The sequence below is a fragment of the Neopelma chrysocephalum genome, unplaced genomic scaffold (assembly GCF_003984885.1).
Source record: "Neopelma chrysocephalum unplaced genomic scaffold, ASM398488v2 Primary Assembly neopelma1_26, whole genome shotgun sequence".
NCBI classification, from domain to species: domain Eukaryota; kingdom Metazoa; phylum Chordata; class Aves; order Passeriformes; family Pipridae; genus Neopelma; species Neopelma chrysocephalum.
The window spans coordinates 6,830,157-6,852,145 of NW_020897695.1; the positions used below are offsets into that span (position 1 = coordinate 6,830,157).

At 36.4% G+C, this 21,989-nt stretch overlaps 2 protein-coding genes across 12 annotated transcripts in view; one reads left to right on the forward strand and one right to left on the reverse strand.

Annotated features, from left to right (window-relative positions):
• Positions 1-2,250, forward strand: part of RARB (retinoic acid receptor beta) — a 292,148-nt gene extending 289,898 nt beyond the window's left edge. For all 8 annotated transcript variants that reach the window (XM_027675409.1, XM_027675408.1, XM_027675412.1 and 5 more), the window contains one exon: positions 830-2,250. In XM_027675409.1, coding sequence (XP_027531210.1) covers positions 830-1,026 — 197 coding nt within the window. In that variant the 3' untranslated portion in view covers positions 1,027-2,250. The remainder of the gene's footprint in view (positions 1-829) is intronic.
• Positions 2,251-2,296: 46 nt separating this feature from the next.
• TOP2B (DNA topoisomerase II beta) overlaps positions 2,297-21,989 on the reverse strand; it is a 64,635-nt gene continuing 44,942 nt past the window's right edge. Inside the window, exons 19-36 of one of the 4 annotated variants that reach the window (XM_027675405.1) lie at positions 21,868-21,989; positions 20,880-21,028; positions 19,423-19,654; positions 17,882-18,016; positions 17,232-17,432; positions 15,415-15,610; positions 15,166-15,257; positions 14,388-14,543; positions 14,175-14,258; positions 12,897-13,094; positions 12,409-12,553; positions 11,015-11,173; positions 9,966-10,173; positions 9,392-9,471; positions 8,979-9,089; positions 3,859-3,975; positions 2,993-3,090; positions 2,297-2,782 (exon numbers count right to left, since the gene is read on the reverse strand). In XM_027675405.1, the coding sequence (XP_027531206.1) occupies positions 2,621-2,782; positions 2,993-3,090; positions 3,859-3,975; positions 8,979-9,089; positions 9,392-9,471; positions 9,966-10,173; positions 11,015-11,173; positions 12,409-12,553; positions 12,897-13,094; positions 14,175-14,258; positions 14,388-14,543; positions 15,166-15,257; positions 15,415-15,610; positions 17,232-17,432; positions 17,882-18,016; positions 19,423-19,654; positions 20,880-21,028; positions 21,868-21,989 (2,645 nt within the window). In that variant the 3' untranslated portion in view covers positions 2,297-2,620. Of the gene's footprint in view, positions 2,783-2,992; positions 3,091-3,858; positions 3,976-8,978; positions 9,090-9,391; positions 9,475-9,965; positions 10,174-11,014; positions 11,174-12,408; positions 12,554-12,896; positions 13,095-14,174; positions 14,259-14,387; positions 14,544-15,165; positions 15,258-15,414; positions 15,611-17,231; positions 17,433-17,881; positions 18,017-19,422; positions 19,655-20,879; positions 21,029-21,867 lie in introns of all 4 variants that reach the window. The other 3 variants (XM_027675404.1, XM_027675407.1, XM_027675406.1) reach the window with 3 other exon arrangements.

Consider the following 21,989-nt stretch of genomic DNA (forward strand, 5'->3'; position numbering starts at 1 on the left):
TGGTGTTGGTTTTCCTTCTCCCTAAACTAGTAGTCGATGGCTCAGAGGCTGAGTAGTCAGGATTGATGTAGTAATTTTGTATAATCCTATGTGCACTCACCTGCAAAGCACCTCTGCATACAAGTGGCTGTTGTTACACGTGAGAAGGCCAAACACCAAACAGCTTCAGCTAAGGCAGATGTGAGCAGTACTGCTGTTTCTGCATACTTTGGTGGCTAATTAGCACAAGGCAAGATGCCTGAAGAATACAGAAAATCAGCTTCCCTCCCAAAAAAGTATCCTTTTGCCTGAATTTGTTCTTTTATAAAGTAATGGTTTGTTAAATTCTGTATCTTGTTTCACAGTTTTCTCTATGGGAAAGAAATGTTCTGACTTAGATCACAATAGTTCTCTTGCCGGATTCACCTCACCTATTTAACACCAGCCAGAATTTTTGTCATTCTACAGTCTTAGCCAACCCCGTATAGATCAAAAACTAAACATTATTCCACTTTATAAAGACATCTATATGATCACAGTGTAATTTAATTTTTCGGTATAATTTAATGCCATTTTGGTTCCTTCTATGAAAGTGAGCAACTCATCCAATTTACCTGTATTGAAGCATCAGTTGCTATGTAATAATTTTGAATTAATTTGTTAAGGTGCATTAATCTAACTCCTTTTTCTTGTACTGAATGAAGCAATTCACTTACATACTTCTGTATGCAAGAACTATAGAAGGAGACACGAAAGCCATTAAAATTATATAACCTGAAATTACTACTGTAATGCTAACAAAAATGAAATTTTATGAATCATACTCATGGAAAGTGTTTTCTTTTTAAAGGTGCAGAACGTGTCATTACATTGAAAATGGAAATTCCTGGATCCATGCCACCTCTTATTCAGGAAATGTTGGAAAACTCTGAAGGACATGAACCACTGACACCAACCTCAAATGGAAATACTGCAGAACACAGTCCCAGTATCTCACCTAGTTCAGTGGATAACAGCAGTGTCAGTCAATCCCCTATGGTGGAATAAGACATTTTCCAGCTACTTCAGACATTCCTAATACCTTATGTACAGGGATGAAAAGCAAGAAAAACATTTTTACTGCTGCTTAGTTTCTGGACTTAATATATATCTATATATGTGTATATATATATAGATAAACTCAACAAGGACCAAGAAATTTTCATATGTATCGATATATATACTCCTTGCTGTTTAAACTCTTAAAATAGAAAATGCAAACTTTTGAAACTCTAAATCAGCCATTTCATGCAAAAAAATAGCTAAGCTTGTTTTCTCCTCTGAACATTCAATATTGCATGGTGACAAGACAGATCTCAAATTTAAAATTCTGGTTGCATTTCTGATGACTTTGTACATACAAATGTATGGCTGTACTCTCCATACTGGATGTTTGGTGCTTTCCTTTTGTCTGTCATACCTAAGATGATCAAGACACCAACATATGAAATGGACTACTGTACACATCCAGAGAAGGAAGTTTAAAGGACCGTCTGATTGAGTTTAAATATGAAAACTTGTCTTTGATGCCCTCAGTTTGCATCTCCTTCCTTGTAAAAAGTATACAAAACTTCACTGCCCCAGCAGAAGAGATACCGGTATCAGCATTAACTGCCAGATCAGTTATTCAGATGTCATTTGTTCCACTGTTAATGTCACTTTAAATTCTAAAGAAGTGGTTTCTTAGCTGGCTGGTGATCTAGCTACACAATTAACAGCTCCATTTCTACAGCAGTGCTAGCCTCCAAGGCAGAAACACTTTTCAGTGTTACCATGTTTTTGTTTACTTGTTCACAAGCCATTAGGGAAACTTCATGGGATGATAACCAGCAGACTCATTTACAGCTTTTGAATCGCTGAGTCTAGGGTATTTCCTTAAGAATCAACTGCCAGGAATCAGCTGGGTTATCCAGCCTTCCAGGTGCTAGGGAAGTACAGCTAAGACTTCCAGAAACACAAGGAGAGAATCTGCCTTTTTGGCCTTGTTAAATCACCATGAAGCAGAGTGAAAACTGTGGTAGAATGGTTAACAGATTTAAAGTGTCAGTTTCTTAGGTTTCATTTAAAGCACTAGTGGAATTTTTTTTTATATATTCTAGCAAGTCTGTGATGTACTTTCACTGGCTCTGTTTGTACATTGAGATTGTTTAACAATGCTTTCTATGTTCATATACTGTTTACCTTTTTCCATGGAGTCTTCTGGCAAAGAATAAAATATATTTATTTTAAAAACTGTGTAGAAGTAGTCCCTCTAGTCCACACACACACACACGCACAATAGTTTTCCATTTTTTAATGTTTAAACTTCATTTCAAAAAGCAGGTTTGCTGTTTGCAACCATGACAATTAAAATGTGCTTTAGCACAGCTGTCTAGAACATCTCTACAAGCCAGTCAGACAAATACATGACATTTCAATGAGTAAAAAAGAGCATAAAACTGTAGGTGTAAGAACAAAATGTTAAAATGCCTACACACAATAATAAAAACCATCAATTACATTATCACATAAAATAAGTCAAATGTACAAAAGTTTGCGACAGAGGGGACAAAAGGACAACACGAGATATTTGTTGGAAAACATTTGTGTGCTCTTTGGGCACTTAATTAAACATATCAAAATCATCATCTTCATCAGACTCTGCAAAATATTTAACTTCTTTCCTAGCCCGGCCCGTCCGTGGCTTTGGGGCAGTTTCGGAGGCAAAGCCTGACTGAAAGATTTCCACATCAGAATCCTGGTCAAAAGCAGCCTTTTTGGATTTCTTAAGAAAAGAAAAGACAAATCAGTTGTGATGCTGTGTATGTTTTCCCTTTTAATTTTCAGAATTGAAGGAAACCTCTCTAATACCCCATTTCTAACCACACCTACACCCTCATTACCATATTAGCAATTTATAATAAGATGCTTCTTTTATGTAAAATAATACATTAGGTTCTTTTTATAAGGAGAAGAGAGCACAGAGGAAACTTACCTTGCTTGGTGTGGACTTGGGTGTTTTCTTCCCAGGGTTGTATTCACCTTCATTTTCTGAACCAGATGCTTTCCTTTTCTTTGCCCCTCTACCTTTTCCTAGATGAGAGATTACAAGTTAACTTTGTTTTCCTTTTTTTTCCTAATAAACTTCAGACTTCCTCAAACTGAAAAGAACCCTAGTGGAGTTACTTTAGTATGTCTACAAGTTAAAGTTCAAATCCAACTGAAGCTTCTTCACAACAGCAGTAAAATACAGTATCTTTTCTGTTTTAAATCTTTTATACTTCTTTCACAGTTACCCTGACAATTCAAGCTGTTGGTTCAAGAGAGGGACAGACTTCATGACATCAGATAACTTCCAGACTGCTGAAGTATTACAAGTCCTTGATCACCTTCTGTACTCATTACACAGCATTAATTCATGTTTAGTGTTTAGTAAATTTCCTCTAACCTCAACCAGCAACACTGACACATCCTTTACAGACTCCTCCAATTACACCACTCGGTGTGCTGTGGTGTGAGGACTCTCAGAAATGGGATACCAAAGAATTGGTTTAAAAAGCCAGAAATTGCTACTTATCAGAATTTTACTGTCTTGGAAAAAAAATGAGATCAAAGAAAATAACTAGTATCCAGTAGAACTGAAGAGGAATGGAGGGTGTGGAGCTATTAAGTGCACTTCCAACAGTGAAGATTAGATTAAAAAGTTCATGTATTGTTTCACAAGAAGTCAGTACACTATATTTCTCACAAAAAAGGCTCATGGCTGAGTAATCTACTTGTGATCAATTTACTAATAACTCAGTGTGGTTCTAATAATAATTGTGAACCTTGTGCTACAGGGAACACAGATGTGACTCTTACCTTTGGGTGCTGCAGTCTTCTTTGGAATGCCAAATTCTGAATCTGAATCAGAGTTCACAGTTTCCACCTTCTTGGCCTTGGGAGCTCTTTTAGGTTTAGGGGGCGCATCTAGTTTTGCTGTTAGAAGTTAGAAATACTAAATATGTTAAATTCACATATTGGTTAGAAGCATTAAATTGTATTAGATACTCCAATTACAGCATAAATGGCAGACATTATAACAAGATCAGCAGTTTCTGCACTCAGGGAAAACATACTTCAGCTTTTATGCTAAAACTGTGTGGAATAAACAGGAAGTTTCCTGTGTCATCCTTTGAGATGTATTGGTGCATTCAGTAAATTCCAGCGTTCTTCATTGAATACTTTTTCATCTTTTTGATCACAAAACAGGTTACTAGTAGCTAAAGCAGCAACAGAAGTTCTCCAAGTTGGATACTTTGAACATATCTGGATACATCACAGTGTTTACAGATACAAGTGTTTGTGACATTTTCACCTTCAGGGTGGTATAACTGCTGGACAGCTTTCTCCAGGATTACTGCAGGAGTTTGGGAGATAGTGCATCTGGCTCTGTGACATAGTTTTCTGTCAATCTCAGTGAAAAGAAACTTCAGAAAAAGTAGAAAGAATAGGAAGGGGACATATCCATGCATTTCTTACAGAATTTCATTCAGTGGTACACATCTAGTCTTGCTGTCTTTAAAAGATGACCACTGGAATGTTCACACAGTGGGTGTTAGAATCATTTAGGTCAGAAAAGACCCTTAAGATCATCAGATAATGTGTTCTATAGACTTACAGATGAGTAAGTCTTTTGCAGAAACCTCAGATACTCTACTGACCTACACTCTATCAGCCACAAATACCTCAAATAGACACATGTAAAAACTCTAGATATTAGGAATGTGGACATTTGTGAGACTCAACCTTGCATTTATAGTATCACTAGAGGAATGTGTTTGGAGAACAAGAGAGTATCTCCACAAGCTTTTTGGCTACGATACCTTGAACTGCCCACTGGAGAGTCACTGCAAAATGTCTTTTCAGCTTTTTATGATAATACCTACTGGGCAGTCCAAGTATCAGGTCCTGCCAACACAAAAAATAAGATCACCTGTGGCATCATGGATTGGGAATGAAATGGTGTTGGTTATGGCAGTATTTCAGAAAAGATTTGGGGAAGGAAGCAACAATGCTCAGGAACCACAGTTGAAAGCAGCTTGAAATAGGTCTCTCTAGGTATCTCAGCTGGGAAATAGCACCTGTATTAGCATAAAGCAAAACTAAGTCAGTCGCAAAGACATACCACTAAGCCTGAAAAAAGTACACAGCAACTAAAAGCAGGAGAAATACTTTCTAGAAGCATCAACAAAAGTAAGTAGTGATCAGTAAAGGAGGGGGAAGTCCTACCTGAAGATATATGATTTCAGGTCCCATTAGGCAAATGCTTCATACAGGAAAAAGCTTTACCAGTGTAAGAAATGTAGACTAAGGGGCAGGGAAGAGAAAGATTCAGAAGTTTCATCAACTGGAAGATGATGAGCAGAAATTGTGACCGAGAGGATCCTAATAGAAGGGATACATTTGAGATCTAGGTGACATTCAGCATCAGGAGCTGAGGCTGAGACTCTCCTACAGGATTATGTGTGCTTTGGCCAAGTAAATGTAGTGCCTCACACAGTTCCATGTGCTGTTCATGTGAAACCTGTATACCAGATGCAAGCCAAGGATGCTCTATTGACAAGTACTTCCCAGCACATATACCATGAGATGTAACTATCTTCAGCCGGTTCTGAGTCCTCAAGTTTGTTAACCAATGTTAGAAAAGGAGCAGACTTCTCATTGGTAAACAAGGAACTGGGAGAGGAAATAACTGGGGAATGAAAGACACGCCACACTGCCATAAACACTAGATTTTGTTCTTCCCTTGAAAGAGAGCCTATTATCACTGTTTAACTCCTGTGAAGTCTACCTGCAGAACACCAAGTCGAAGGGACAGCAAGCCTCTCAATTGTTATCTGGTGCCTAAAGGAATAGTCTCCAAGGCTTCCAGAACACTTATTTCCCTCTGTACTAAATATAGGGGGTTCTCATCTGCTATCTTAAATTACATCCTTAATGCCTGCACAAGTGTGAAGGATCTCTGACAGCAACTAGACTGCAATCAGCTCAACCAAGCTCTCCCCTAGACACCATGACATGAAACCGAAGTCTGCAGTACGATCAATGTACACAGGCTCTCAAGAAGCCCAAGTTTTTGGCAGGAAGTCCAGGTATGTCTGGTATATCAGTCCTACAGCTGATGCAAAGAGTATGTCTCACTGCTAGAATCTCAACAGCTGGGCTGTTCAAGGTGAACAGCTGCTTATAATCATGAGTAAGGCTGTTTGTCAGATTTTCCTTAGGCTTACTATAAAGCACGAGAACCTCTAAATACCACACAGGTCTCTAAATAATCATGGAAAGCAAGCTCAGCAGTCTATTGATCCTCTCTAGTGAACACCAAAAGTCAAGAGATTTCATCCCAAAGTCCAAAAAGAAGCTGAATTCATACCTATTCTTTTATTTCTTCTCATTGAGAAGGGAATGTGGCTGTACAGGTAGCAAGGCACAACAGATGTTTCAGTCTTCCATCCTTAGAAATCCAAGCTCTGAAGTCACAGAAAATCAAATAACTCTGGAACAATTGCTTCAGCCACACAATAGACTTTCCCAGTGTGAGAGTGAGTGGATGAAATATTACATTACCAGAAAATGGATTTTGAGGAGGCTGTTGCCAAGTCTATGAAGATGGACTTAAGACTCAAAGAGACTACTAAAAGGATACCAGATGACCAATGAACTAAGCCTGCTAGTTATCACTGTACTGTTGACTGTGATCATGAAACTCTGGTCATGTCTAATCTGGGCTGAAGAGATGAAAACTGGTGAAAGCAACCTGTGTTACTGTCATGCACTGAGAGGGAGACTATCCCTAAGGCTACTCTGAAAGCAAAAATTTAACTTTTGCTTGAAAGAGAGCCTGTTCATATGTATTTTGTGAGTGTAAAGGTTAATAACAAACTCAGAAACAGATCACAGCTGTATTTTAGGGTTTCAAGTTAGGCTAATGACAACTCATCACATCGAGGCCTTCAAAAAACAGAGGGAGAAAGAGATTGAATGGTCAATTGTATCCATGACTAGCTATGGCATGCACAGTTCTCTCTTGTATTTACTGCAGTAGAAAACTTTGATATAAAAGACTACTCTATTAGAGATCAGCTATTTCTGTAAACAATCTTCATTTACCATATTACAGAACTTTACCAACTGAAAGTGTTTGAGAAGCATTCAGGCATTCACTGATTCAAAGAGTTTATGAATTAAATTAGACACAATGCATCAAGAGAAATTAGAAATAGGGAAAGGAAGCAACTGGGGAGAGGATGAAAAGATGCTGCAGTTCACTGGTACATAATATATAATACAAGATACTTTTTTCTCATTTTTAAGAGAGTAAGCTAACTATTCTAAATGGCTGCTTTCTTGCAAATGTCTTTGAGGTACCTTTTTTGGAAAAAATTAATACATTAAGTTCAGATGCAAGTCAGTCAAAAGAAGTTTTAAAAAACAAAGGCCACAGTATCACAGGGAGAAAAAATGCTTTTGTAGGACAGAAGATTGAGCAGCAAGAAAAAAAGAAAATTATCTGAGAGACAGAGGAAAAAAGGCAAACATCTGAAAACAACAAAATTGCTGGTCAATCAAGTGGTAAGAATTATATTTTATAACCTATTTAAAGAACTACTAGGTAAGCAAAAACCTTATTTTTGCCATTAATTATGGCAGTATCTACCATAACCTTTAACACATTTAGAAACAAGTGCAAGTGTTCCTCTTGAAAGTAGAGCTAAAAACTCATAAACTAATATTACTCAAGGTAAGTAGCGCAAAAAAACCTTATTCCTGCAAACACCCAAGCACAACCACAGAAACAAACCCAAATAATAAACACACTCTTCTTGGAATTGTCCTTAATTCCGCAATGTAAGATTGTGCAAGATGCCAGTTCTAAAAGTTGACTAATAATTCAAATTCTCCTCTGAAGTTTGAGGAGAGCCTTTCATCCTCTGTTTCAATAAGCAAAACAACTGTGCCAAGTGGAACTCAATGTGATAGCCTATTGTGCTGGTTTTCAGCTGGGATAGAGTTAATTTCCTTCATAGTAAGTAGTATGGGACTGTGTTTTGGATTTGTGCTGGAAACAGGGATGACGACACAGGGATGTTTTCATTACTGCTGAGAAGGGCTTACACAGAGTCAAGGCCTTCTCTGTTTCTCATACCATCATACCAGCGAGGGGCTGGGGCTGCACAAGAAGTTGGGAGGGGACACAGCTGGGACAGCTGACCCCAATTGACCCAAGGGATATTCCATACCATATGGAATCATGCTCAGTACATAAAGCTGGGGAAGGGGCAGGGGGAACAGACATTAGAAGTGATGGTGTTATGTCTTCCCAAGTAACAGTAACATGTGGTGGAGCCCTGCTCTCCTGGAAATGGCTGAATACCTGCCTGTCCATGGGAAATGGTGAATAAATTCCTTGTTTTGCTTTGCTTGCATGCACAGCTTTAGCTTTATCTATTAAACTGTCTTTGTCTCAACCCATGAGTTTTCCCTTTCTCTTTTACTCTCTCTCCCCCATCCCACCAGGAAGGAGGGAGTGAGCAAATGTGTGGTGCTTAGTTGCTGGTTGGGGTTAAACCACGACACCTGCTTCGGATATAAATATTTCCTGGGGATTCCTCCTGTTCACTTGCTCTCCTTTCTTTCAAAATAAATAAGTTAGATCCATTATAGAAGGCTATCTGCAATCCCAAGGTCACCTTATTTCACATATTCACCGAGGTTAAAAATCTCCCGTTAGTTAAACTAACCAAAAGCTGAACACCAGCTCCATACGCGGAACGTATAAAGTTTTGACGCTACAGTAGCCAGCTGAATTTCACTGAATTTTCACTGAATTCAAAATAAATGAATGCAATTCCCACTTTGAAGACTGAAGAGACAATGGTAAAGGTGGTGAAGATGACTTTACATAAATGGATTGGCTTATAGGCCAATTCTATACGTACCCTTTTTAGCAGCTACTGTTTTACTCGGAATTTTCTCTGTTTGTTTTGGGGCAAAAGATGATGAGAAAACAGGAGCAGAATCCTCATCATCACTGTCCAATTTTGTTGTATCTACAATCACAGAGTATGTTTAGAATAACATTCATTCACTGCATATCATCAATGTTAATTACTGTAAAAATTATTCTCAAAAAAGTGTTTCTGATACTACAACTAGGCCATGGATGTACTGTGACTTTCTTATGATACAAGCTTTGTTCCTCTAAGGATCAGAACCTCCTTCCCTTTTCCCCTTTATGAATGTGGACATCCTTCTTCTATAACTACTGTGTGAAGTTTGTGTATATCAATCCCTAATATATTCCATCAATAACTGCTATTAAGATTAAATAGAACTGTGAAGAAAAGCTCACCATCATCTGTCTTCTGAGAGTAAGATGGAAAAGAGAAGATGTTCCCAAAATCTTGATTTTTCTTGGCTTGAGACGTTTTTCTACTTGCAAACGGAAAAAGAGAATTCTATGAGTTGCATTAACTACATACTGAAGTACGTAGACATCATAATATCCATATAAGATTAAATTCATGTTTTAGCATTTCTAGCATTTTTGTATATGCTTGCAGCAGTCAAACCCTTAAAATCACCATCCAGTTGAGCACTTCAGGCATCTAAAATGAACAGAACTACTTTTTTTTTTTTCAAAAATGTACCAGATGGCACAAGACGGAAACCAGAATCTTAAAAAATACATGTTAACAGATAATATTACAGTGTATCATAATTTGGTGAGTCATGTTTACCTTTGCATAGGACAATTGCAAGGCTGAGATAATATACACTTTAATTCCTCCACAGAAATGTATACATTCCATTTTACATGGTACATGTAGAGTAATTACAGGCTGATGTTTCTCAGTTTTGTTCAGCCACTTCTGCATTGAAAAATTTATTAGTAAAAAGAAATCCTGCTGAGTTACAGTACTTACTCTGGAGATGGCTTTGATTTGGCTGGGGAGAAGTCATACTCATCTTTTTCTAAACTGTCTGAAGGAACAAATTCATCCTCTCTGTCATTTATAACTGGAGAGGCTTTTACTTTGAGCTCATCCAAATCATTATTATTGTTAGCATCATCATCATCATCGGCATCATCTTCTTCTTCTGAGAAGTCAAAAGTATACTTGGGCCTCTCAGCTAAAAAAAGTCACACATATACACATTTCAAGATAGTTGTTTATGTTACATAATACACATACATAAATAAATCGAAGTGGAAGTCAGTGAACAATCCCTGTCTCAGACTACACAAGACGAAAGACTGGCAGATAATAAACTTGTTCCAGCCTGGAAGAATAAAGGGATATAATTTAAAGTGTTACCAAACATCTAATACCATCTGTGGCTTGCTCAGACACCTTCAGCTAATGGAATTATGGAGACATCACTGCATAAGTACTTTTAAGGAATGAGAATCCTTCACTTAAAATTGAAGTTTTCTTGAATCCATTATTAGAATATTCTTCTGAACCAAGTGCTTGAAAAATTAATCAACAATTTTCCAGAAAAGTCTGTGTGTTTTTTTAAAACTGTACAATACTTACATATTTTCCAAACTTTTAGTCTTACTTTTCATGGACTTTTCAGAATTTTTTTGATAAATTTTTAGTAGCTTTTTGGGCCTTATTTGACAGTATAATTGCATTAGAGTAATTGTTTTGTTTGTAATGATATTATATTGTATGTTGTATTTATGTATGTTTCTTGTATAATTCACTAGAGTTTTGTAAGTGATTTCTATTTTAGTGTTTAGAATAAGAGAAAAGATTTCTGGACCAAGTTACAGATCTCTCATGTTAACTTTTAAGTTCCTAGTTCTGACATTAAGAGTTTTTTTCACTAACCAGACAGTGAAGAAAATGTAATGCAAGCTACCTATAGGAAATAAGGTCCTAAAGAAAGGCTAAAGTCAAACAAAAATGTAGTTTTGTAGTTGAAACTTTCAGTCACAACACACAGTTCATAAAAGCTTGGGTACCTGCAGCTCTCCTAAGCAGAGAATCTCTTGGAATAATTACAGGCTCATTCTCTTCTAAATCACTTTCAGACTTGGATTCATCATCTGACCATGGGTTTCGTTTCTTCACTTTTTTTGCACCAGATTTTGTAGATGATGGTGTTCTTCTTACCCTAGTGCCTGCCACAAGTGAAAGCATTTACTACAGTCAGGTTAAAAAGTATTTTCGTCTTTTCTAATTGTTTATGATGCACAAATTTAGCATAAATTTTAATCTTAAAAAGTTATCTTTTAAATTATCTAAATTTAACATGATGAAAGATTTAACACGATGAAATTATTTCACACAGAACCTGACCTCCTGCTGCCAAACAAATCTGTTTCATGACTGACAAAACATAAAGTCTCTAATTTGAAGTTTTAGCTCTTTTGCAGTCAAACTTTCATTTTTTTTTAATGGTTGCAGCAGTTTTCCATGAAAAGAACATGCAGTTTTCCATTATTCAGGGAACATGATCAGAAACAGTTATTGGAAAAATATAATAAACATGGGAAGCAGGGATACCCTATCGTGGGGTGTAACAATGTAGTCAGTCAATTGCAGGGTAAGCTCTGGTCAAGTTGGTCTAATTTGCTCTGGGCTCATCACTGGCTAAGGTAGATTTGAGGTGCACACAGACAAGTCAGTCATAACTGTACTCAGTTAATCTATTCAGGTGGGATAATCCCCTGAATAATCAAAAACAGATCTTATCTCAGAATAATTATTTGTGTAATCACATTTTATTCCTTCTTTAAAAAAAAACCCTCATACTTCAACCTTCCCTTCTGACTTAAGCTTTCTTTTTTGTTGCTGCCTCCCCATTACTATGTATTTCTCAAACAGCAATAATAAATTCCTGCTAACAGAGGAAAAGGTAAGTGAACACAGACATTGGTCAATCTGCCAAGCCATAGCACCCATAACTTTTTAAAAGTCAGAATGACTGAATATGTCAATAGGAAAAAACATTAATCAAGTTTTACAATCTATACCATTACTCAGACTTGAGGACTGAAGGTCAGTGCCATGTCCTTCAATATCAGAGAGCACAAAAACTAGAAATTTCACTTAGCATTGAATTAGCCTCATTATGTAAAAATAAACTATTTTTCTATTCACAAATTCAAAGATTTAGACACCCCAAAAATTCAAATGCAGAAAATGAAAGATCCACCACCCCCAGGAAGGCAGCTTACAAAAAGAAATTTTGGCAGAGAAGTTTCAAATATTTCTACACATCTTTTTAGGGAAGAAAATCAGATGAAATTGTGATTATTTTGCTGTATTTCCCCTCTTACTATGTGTTAAAAATTTATTTCATGCCCAGTTAGTGTACACAACTAAGGTAACTATGGCTGTGTAAGGATCTTACCAGGCTCCTTCTTCTCTCTCTTAGGTTTAGGGGTTTTAGCTGCTGCAGCTGACGCATTCAGCGAGTCATCCCCACCACCCTCAGCTGGCACACCACCAAATTCTTCATCAAATTCCATTTTTATTGCTAAAGAATCGCTTTCACCCTAAAATGGACAACATAAAATAAATTACACCTTTATATTTCAAGATAGAACTGGAATGGTTTTGTAGATGATAATAAATGAAAGTAGACTAGTATATTGACATTTGTTGAATAGTCTTGCAAAGAAGTTATCTCAATAAAAGCACCTGAACAATAAGCAGTCACAAGAGGCTTGCAAATGTAAAAGAAAATCCAGTACAAACTTCCTCCTCATGTATTATGTCAGCAAAACAATATAAATACAGCATTAATGATGTCTAGTGATTTGGTTTTATGCTACCAGACTAGAAAAATATAGCAGCTCAATAGTAAATAATCTAACTATAGCAATTGTTTTGGTTTACCTTCTTCTTTTTCAGCAACTTCCTACTGGCATCAGCTTTCATGGCAGATGTAATCTGTGGAACTATTCTTCTGCCAAATGGTGACGGCATGGTTTCTTCCAACTGAAGTTTCTTCATCTTGGGTTTACCAACTTTCCCTTTTATTGGTTTGCCAACCATGCCAGCCAAAACATCTTCTCTCTCCTGTGCTTCTACTTTCTAACAAACAAGGGGAGGCAGGATGGGGGAGGAACGCATTATTTTTTAATGAGAACAAAGCAGAACGTGGTGATTATTTAAGATCCAACTCCTTTTTACATGGAGCATAAGGCTTCCCTTAATTCGCACCTGAACTGAAACACACTTTCCAGTAATGGAAAACCGACCACTTAATCTTGGTAAATTCTTTCTTATCCTGTACAGTTAAAAACTATGCTTGTATTCACAATTAAAGAAATACGAACCTTTGGACACTGTTAGACTGAAAATCTATTTCTCACATATGTGTATGGGTACAATGTAACTTTCCAGGATTCCTGCATTTAACTTAAATATCTAGTTTTCTAGAGTCATTTTTAAGGTACATTTTCCAATCCTTTAATCAGCCTTCTTTGCAGTATGCACATATAGCCGAAATACAGACATTTGAGCAGAACATTTCCAATTGCAGCTCTACCAGTAACACACAAAGAAATAAAACAAATGTCTTACTTGTATTACCCTGTGTCACTTCAAAAGATTGCATCAGCCCTTTTCAGATAACATAGGAAGCTGAGGCTCAGTAAGTTTTTTTACCAATAGGACCTTAACTTTTTCCAGAGTTACTGATGAGGCAAAGTAAGGGCCTCTCATATAGTATTTACTGTTTGCACACTCCATTCCTAAATGTACAGCTTTGCATTTGATAATACTTACTGCCTAACAAACAATTAGATCATGTAACTATGTAATTATGTAACTACTGAAATTATTGACATTACCAGTTCCTACTCCCAGGTTTTTGTGTCATTTGAAAACTAACTTTTCTCCTGGTTACTTTTCTTCTCTCATCACTGACTTGGAAAAAACATTAAACTGTATAGATGCAAGAGACAATCTCTGAGGAACACAACTAGGAACACAAATAACCAACATTGATTTCCCCGTTACTATTATATTTGGAGATGTATCTGGTTTTAATTCAAAATGTGGTATTTTTAAATCATTTTGTTTAAATTTTAATAATTTCTGTTAATTAATGCTTTTAGTTAAATTAATTTAAATTTAACATTTTAGAAACATATGGAAAGTAAAACATACTTCAAGCTCTTCAACAAAGGCCGCTAAGTCTTCTTTCCAAAGATCTGAAGGAGATTTCCTTTTAAGGTCATTTAGTTCTCTCTCCTAAAACACGAAAGTAGTATGTAGAATGTAAGCCACAACTGAAGTAAATGCCATCAGAACTGAACATTTCCATTAGGCACATCAGTAATTACTGCATCATTTCAAATAAGTCTTCCATGGTGTACCAACCTTGGAATCTCTCTGCTTAATTAACTCTTCCACTTTCTCTTTCGTGAGCGACCACAGAGACATGTTTAAGATGTAGTTAAAGTCAGGGCCAGAAGTTGCACCAGAAGCAGAGGAAGCATCATCATTGGCATTCTGTGAGTCCTCCTCTTCTGCAGCCTGGAGTGAAATATTCACAATTACAAATATTAATAATCTTATCTCTATGCATGAACTGTAACACTGCTCCAAAGCACTGTCACAAAGTAGTAAGGTATGCCCTCACAGATTGAGTAACCTTAATATTTTCTGGACCTTTCCAAAAGGTCATGTCCCTGTGACCTTCTGTAGTTGGATTATTTAATCATTTGATTTAAGAAAACAAATTTGAACCTGATGCTGAACCATATGCTTTGTATGCTATTGGCTACAGATATTGGTGCTGTCCCAGCTGTCTCACAGGGCTGACTTTCTGGATCAGCCAGTCAGAAATCAAGTTGCCAGTTTTGATTTGGGTACATTAAGAAATTTGATCCTCTGCATTCCCATTTTTCAGACTTGTATTATCTAGTTTTCTTCTAAGAATTACCCACATACAATACCAACATTACATGACTGTATTTTTGTATAAATTTAATGTTTTTTAAAAATGGAAGCCAATAAGGAGTAATGAATAATGTTTTTAAAGTGCTATGTGTGTTATAAATTAAGTTAGACTACTGCAAAACAAACATCTGAATCAAGTAATATAATTTATAATACTAACAGCATCAAATACATTTCAGAGATTTCAGATTATTACCTTTTCCTGTGCTTCTTTCCAGGCTTTTACTGGATCAGATTCATAACCTCTCTGGACCAACATCTGAATCAAATCTCTTTTTGATCTGTTCTCTACAAGACGCACACACACAACCAGGAGGGGGAGGAGGAGGGAGAAAAGGAAAATTAGTGTCATGAAAATCAATGTCTTGAATACAAGTACTTTCTACTACACTTAAATTTCCAGATTTTCCCCCACTGTTAACTATTCTAACTTCTATTTACTCACCAATGGTAATTTTCCCTTGTATCTTCTCCAGAATGAAACGAGCTTGATTGTTAAGCTTGGTAGATTCTGCACCCAACATTCCCACAAGCCATTCCTTGCGTAAACTATAATAATGTAATCGCAAATCAAAGAACTCCTTCAAGATGTCTTGCACAGTTTCATACTTCTTCAAACATCCCATGTGATCAAACAGCACCTATAAAATACATAATATACTTTTTGAGAGAGAGTGCATAACTCAAACTTCGTTAACCTTTGTGTACGAGTTGATTTCTATTGCATATAAAGGCACCATACAAAAAGTGATACTTTGAATGAAGACTGTGGACTCAAACACTACCGTGGAACTACACAGTACATAGCTGGAGAGATTTAATTTTTATTCATAAGCAGTCTTAAGATGAGATTTATGGTAACACAGTCAAACAAAAAGACAGCTATGTAGAGAAATATGCCTAAATTGACTGAATGACTAATTTTATCTAAATATTAAAGCACAAGTCCAGTAGCAACTAATGACTCACAACTATTTAACATAACAGTTGAAAAGCTTAATAATCCTTAATAATCTTTCAGTTCAGTTGTGAAATCTGTTACTTTTCAGCTGTGAAAACCACCATCCTTCAAGCTCAAGCACAAAGTAAGAAATCATTTTTACTTGATAGGTGGAATCAATCCTGCCTGACTTCTGACATCTCTAGTTTAGACATTTATAGGTGAACTAGTCACCCTCAGTGCCCTCCACAGTTAACTGAAAGAAATAAACCCCTCTAGAGGGCAATTCATCCATCCAAAATAGCTATTTGAGAGTTGGGGGACGATGACTAGATCACATAACTTTTTAAGATGCTTACACTAGGGCAGATTAATTCCTACACACGTACAGAAATCAGCCCTTATTTATGTCAGTAGGAAGAAAACACAGGATTAAGCTGCAAAACATTTTGTAATCTGCGAAACATAAAACTGACAACAGATTCTCACAGCAGTTCATACGGTTGTTTAAACGGGTGAGAAATACCATCACCTTGATTTGGTAGGTTTGCTTTTCAAGTACAGTATACAAAATGGGTTGAGCAAGGCCTGTTTCCTCTTCCAATTTCATGGTCTTTAATTTATTTTTTAGCTATTTTCACATAGCTTTTGATGTATACAACAATAGCAACAGAAATGATATTTGTGCTTTGTGATAATATCTGAAAGCAGCATCTGCCATAAAAAAAAAACAGCTCTTTTTTCAGTATCTGTAAAGACAGGTTGTTTGGAAATCTTCAGGCAGAAATTATCTTATAATTCAAATTCCTCTCCTAACAGATAGGCATATATATATTTATTCACATTCTTAGTATAGTTAGTAATCTACAACACTATTATGTCTTTACCAGCTTAAGTACAGTGTTTGCTATATCTGATAAACTAAAATTGGATTTATGTTGGTGGAAATATCGGATTATTTAACTCTTATTAGAAGAGTAACAGCCCTGCATAAAGTGCCATTTTGAAAACATAATTTGTCTCAAGTTTAAAACTCAAATCTCATTATAACACGACAGAAAGTTATTTGTATGATCTACTTTACATTAACCACTTTTGGTTAGCTGCACAGGAAATTTTCGGTTACAGGAAAGCAACCACCCCAGGCCTGTCTTATTTGAAAGACTCATCAGGACTCATCATATGTTTGTCACCACTACAATTTTCTACTATTCAAACAATTTCAAACAGTGCACTGTTCAATACCAAGGACCAAAGTATGCTACAAAACATTTACAACAAACAACAGTAGGGATTCTGATAGCCAAACATGAAAAAGTTACCATAGAATTACAAGTAAGACTTGTTTGAAGCTTAAAGACTTTGTGCAATCCAGCAGCTTCTGCCTGTGCAAGTTTTTCTTCTGTCATCTTCACAACAAACTTCACAGTCGTATCAGTGTGGTATTCCTTATAGTCAGAAATTAATGCTGGAGTTTTTTCAGTTCCATTCAACATAGGTTCTAGAACCTGTTCTTTGTACACCTACAAAAAATAGAGCCGCAAAATCCATAAACATTTTAAATGCCTTAAAATTGCAAACCAACTGAACAACATAAATTTTCAAAGCTTTGTACGTTACATCTGATATCAGTTATAATTTAAAGAACCAGTACAGCCTGCAAAATGCAGGCCCAGACTAGCACGAACATAAGAGGCAACTACAAGGACAGAAAAGGCTCCTCTAAAGTGGTTTAACTATGAATTCAGCTGAAGAAGTATGTATTCTTTATAGTACAGACAGTAGATGGCACAAGTAGAAAAAATCCCTCTTCTACAAAAGCACACAAAAGAATGAAGCCATGTTCCCTTCCATGTATGTATAGTCATTAGAAATTGTGTTAGAAGTTCATGCACATGTAGGATTCAATAATTTAATGAGGAACTCTTCATTGCTTTTTCATTTTATTTAAATGTATTTCACTTTTACTTACCTGGGTCCATGTCCTTACAGGAAGCTCTGTAATTTCTACTGTGTTCCTGTCCACCACAAATATTTCACCACTGACCACATACTGATTTTGACCAAGTTCCTGAATGGTTCCTTTGAAGTTTTTGTAGTTTGGGAGCTGAAATTGGAAAAAACAGGAAAGTCGTAATAATCTTTATAGTAAAATGTTGTGAAAATATCTGTTTCCCATACTGCATACAGTTATCACTTTATATTGCCCTAATCCATCAACCAGCCTCTCATGCCTGTGAAAATCTGAAGTCATACAAAAAATACTACAGAAAAAATAGAATGCACACATGCGAGTGACAGGATCAAGTATCCTAATGTCCACAGAGTAGAAAAATGATTAAGAAGATACAGTTGAACCCAGTGAGGTGGTGAGGTTTTGGTTGGTTTGTTTGTTTTTCTCTCTTTTAAAGAAACCTCCAAACACAAATAAGGCACGACAGAAAGCAAATTAACACCCAGTATTACAACAACCTTACAGAAGTGGTGCTACCTCCCCTAATAACTTTCAATTTTGTGTTGTTTGGCAAAGATAGTGGAACCCATTCAGTTTAAAACTTAACTTTAAGGGTGGGGAACTTTTTTTAACTGAATTGTTTCCCTTATCCAGCTTACCATGTGGACACAAACACATACCATCATACAGAAAGGAGCTAGATGGAGGCAGAACTGCCTCTTTCAACCACAGTGAAGCTGCAATTGACTGTGAGACTACACAGAAGGCCTACAAGTCCTAAAGGAAGGGCAATGGATTGCATTAATTTAAAAAAAAAAAAGCTACTCATTGTTCCCAAGAATTTGCAAAAGGAAATTCACTGTGTCATGAAAATTGATACTGCAAACTTAGTGAACTGTGATCTAAGTAGAGAAGACAGTTTCTGCTTCTCTGACTTGGTAAACACAGCAAAGTAGCAATATTCATCTGTTGTAAAAGAAAGGTTACATTAACTGTATTTCATCTGTTGGTTACAGATATTATGGGTTCACAGGTATCTTCCTGTTCACATTTTTTCATGTATACACCACATCTGGGACTTCTTATAAAATTTTAAATAAAGAAACAGAAGCTAGATGCAGTTCAGAAGCTTGCTTGCAACAACATCGTGAACAGCAGCAATATCTTCTCCTCTACTCACAGATATATAAAAGAGAGAACAATTCCGACAAGACAGAGAAAATATTAAGTTTGGTTGAAGATAAGTAGTAATACTTCCAAAAAGAAACAGTGGTACAACTTTTTACTCTACTGTCATGCCATAACTTTCAACTAAAAAGGCTTACAGTCAACAGCCTGAAGAAAAAGTCCTCTAAAATAATTGGAAAAATTACAAATTGCAATGGTTTTGCTTCAAGGTGAACTTCCCCACCTCACCCCAACAGTAAAGTAAAGCTTCTACACAAAATTACTGGGACAAACCAGCTCAGATATTCCAATAATCATAAAGTTCTAGAATGACAGGAATTGATTTTGTAGGTACAAACATATAAAATACCAATATATACTGTTATTTTTACCATTGGGTGGGGATCTAAGCCATCCAGCATTCGTCTGACATTGTTTACAATCTCTCTGGTATCGTAGTTGGGAAGTTTGCACGCCCATCCAGTACCAATTCCTTCAGCTCCATTTACTAAAACCATAGGAATGATGGGAATATACCATTCAGGCTCCACACGCTGGTTGTCATCATAAAGGAATTTAAGCAAGTTGTCATCCACTGATGGAAAAAGTAGCCTTGCTAAAGGGCTTTGAAAAAGAAAAAGAAGAAAACCATTTAAACCCAAGTCCAGCAAGTCCAGCAAGTAAAGTACATATTGCTTTAACAGTCCTTGGGCCTAGGTACGATCTTTTCGTAGATTTTTGTCTTCCTTTCTCTTTGCCATTCTGATGCTGAAAATCCAGTGTACATACCTCCTGAGAAAAGGAATTTCTTTCAAATGGAAGAGTGTGTTCATAACAGATGATGTTTGTTAATTTCACAGTAACACACATACCTGATACACTAGCAACTGATGACATTTAAAATCCACAAAATATCATTCTTTGAAGCATTCAGAACACACAGCTCAATGTGACACTGAGGCACCCAGCAACAAAGCAACACAGTGTGCAAAGAGTTGCAAAACTGCCTTCCTTAAGTGTAGATCTAGCAGTTTCTGAAAATGCTACAGAGGTTTTGCTGGTGACTGTTTTGCTCATCTAGAACATTGTCCTGGGTGAATACGATTTCCAGCACCTCATGCAAAAAGGGAAATGTACAAAACTAGGTTGCTACAGAAAGAGCATGGATAAGAAATGGAATAAAACTTGATACTTACATGTAAAGCTTACAATTAGAGGAAAAGAAGAAACTACAAGGAATTTAGGTAAAATATCTCACTGAAATTAGGAAAGAAAATCAGCAACATAATTTATAAAATACTGTAATTTACATTAAGGAACACATTCTAACATTCTGCACACCAAATTGAATTTCAAGTTACTAGGTGTGGAAAATTAGCATTATAAAATAAGGTCTTCATTATTAATTATGTGCAATTTAGTTTGATATGAAGAAACTCATCCAAAAGTAAAAGAATCAATCTGAACTTTGAAGTCTACGCTGAATGGCAGGACTTCTCACCAGGTAGCACCCTTCTATTGTGAAACTGAATAGAGTTCACACTGAACAGGGGAACTGAAAGCATCTTCTGCAAGAAGTCACGATTTAAGATTGGTACCTAATTTGAGTGATCTACACCTTCAATCTTCAGCCTTGCACTTTTATGCGTGGAAAAATCACATAAAAAAAAAATCAATGTGCAAAACCACACTTAGAGATCCCAAAGCAGAATTTGAGCTTCTATCAAAATATTCCAATCCTTCCCTGTTCCTCTTCCACAAAAAAAAAAGAAAAGCGTTGTGAAAGGATTCATTTCATGACAAGGCTTTTCAAAAGTATGCATTTTACATGCTTTACATCTGTAGTTACCTTAACATGGTGAAAATATAGCGAGGACTGGCAGCATCCTTTCCACCGTGAAGCCTGGTGCCAAACTGACCAATAGGTTGTAGCAGATTCACATTGTTACTTCCAACAAAGTTCTGAGCCAAATTGACGATAGTCATCATTAATGCTTGCTGCAAGAAAATACATAGTAATAGTAATAAGAATAGGTAGAGACAGTCTTTCCTAATTAGCCAGTAAAACCTATTTTTTAATGCCCCAAAATTGTGTGACTAACCTGAACTAAATTTTTAAAAAAGTAGTCTCCCTGAGAAAGGAATGTTGTAAACTTATTACAAGGGTTGCTGGCAAAACATGATGCTTCCTCTTCCACAGCCACATTGCCTCCCTGATTTATATGTCCTTACATTTTATGCTTAGGAAAACCCCTGAGCTTCTCAATTTTTTCTAAAGTACTTCTCTGGAGGAAGTAAAGGGGCACAAACTGACTGCACTTACTACTGCACAAACCACTGCTCATTGCTTTTAAAGGAAGAATAGAAGGGATGCAGGGACTGCTAATGTGTAAACTCCTGCTAACATTTCAGATAAATATAAACAAAACAGAGTTAGAAATAACCTTTCTTCTGACACAGTATTAAGTTTGTGAAGAAGAGTATCTCTGCTTCTTTCCTTAAAATACTGCATTTCATGTTTCAGACAAAAATTGTCCTAGCACATAGTTCCTATATTCCTTTGATTTGAGAATCTAGAAGTTACCTAGGCAATTAGTTATCTAGTATCTTTCCATAAGCCACAACAAATTTGGGATACCACTGTGCACAAAGACTTGGAAAGAAAGGAAATACCCAGTCATATTAAACTACATACTGTTTGGTTCCTTTTCTTTGAACGTAAATTTGTGATCAGTAGACTTATAGACAATAGGTTTGCAATTTCAATACCACAAACATTTACGTAATATTTTATGTGGGCTAAAAATCCTCATAGCTTTACCCTCCTCCATACTCACCTCCCCATGGTGATAAGCTGACATTTCAGCCACAGAACCAGCCAGCTGAGCAACCTTTACTTCACGTTTGTCATTTCTCTTAAAGCAAGTGAACAAAACTTTGCGTTGCCCCGGTTTTAAAC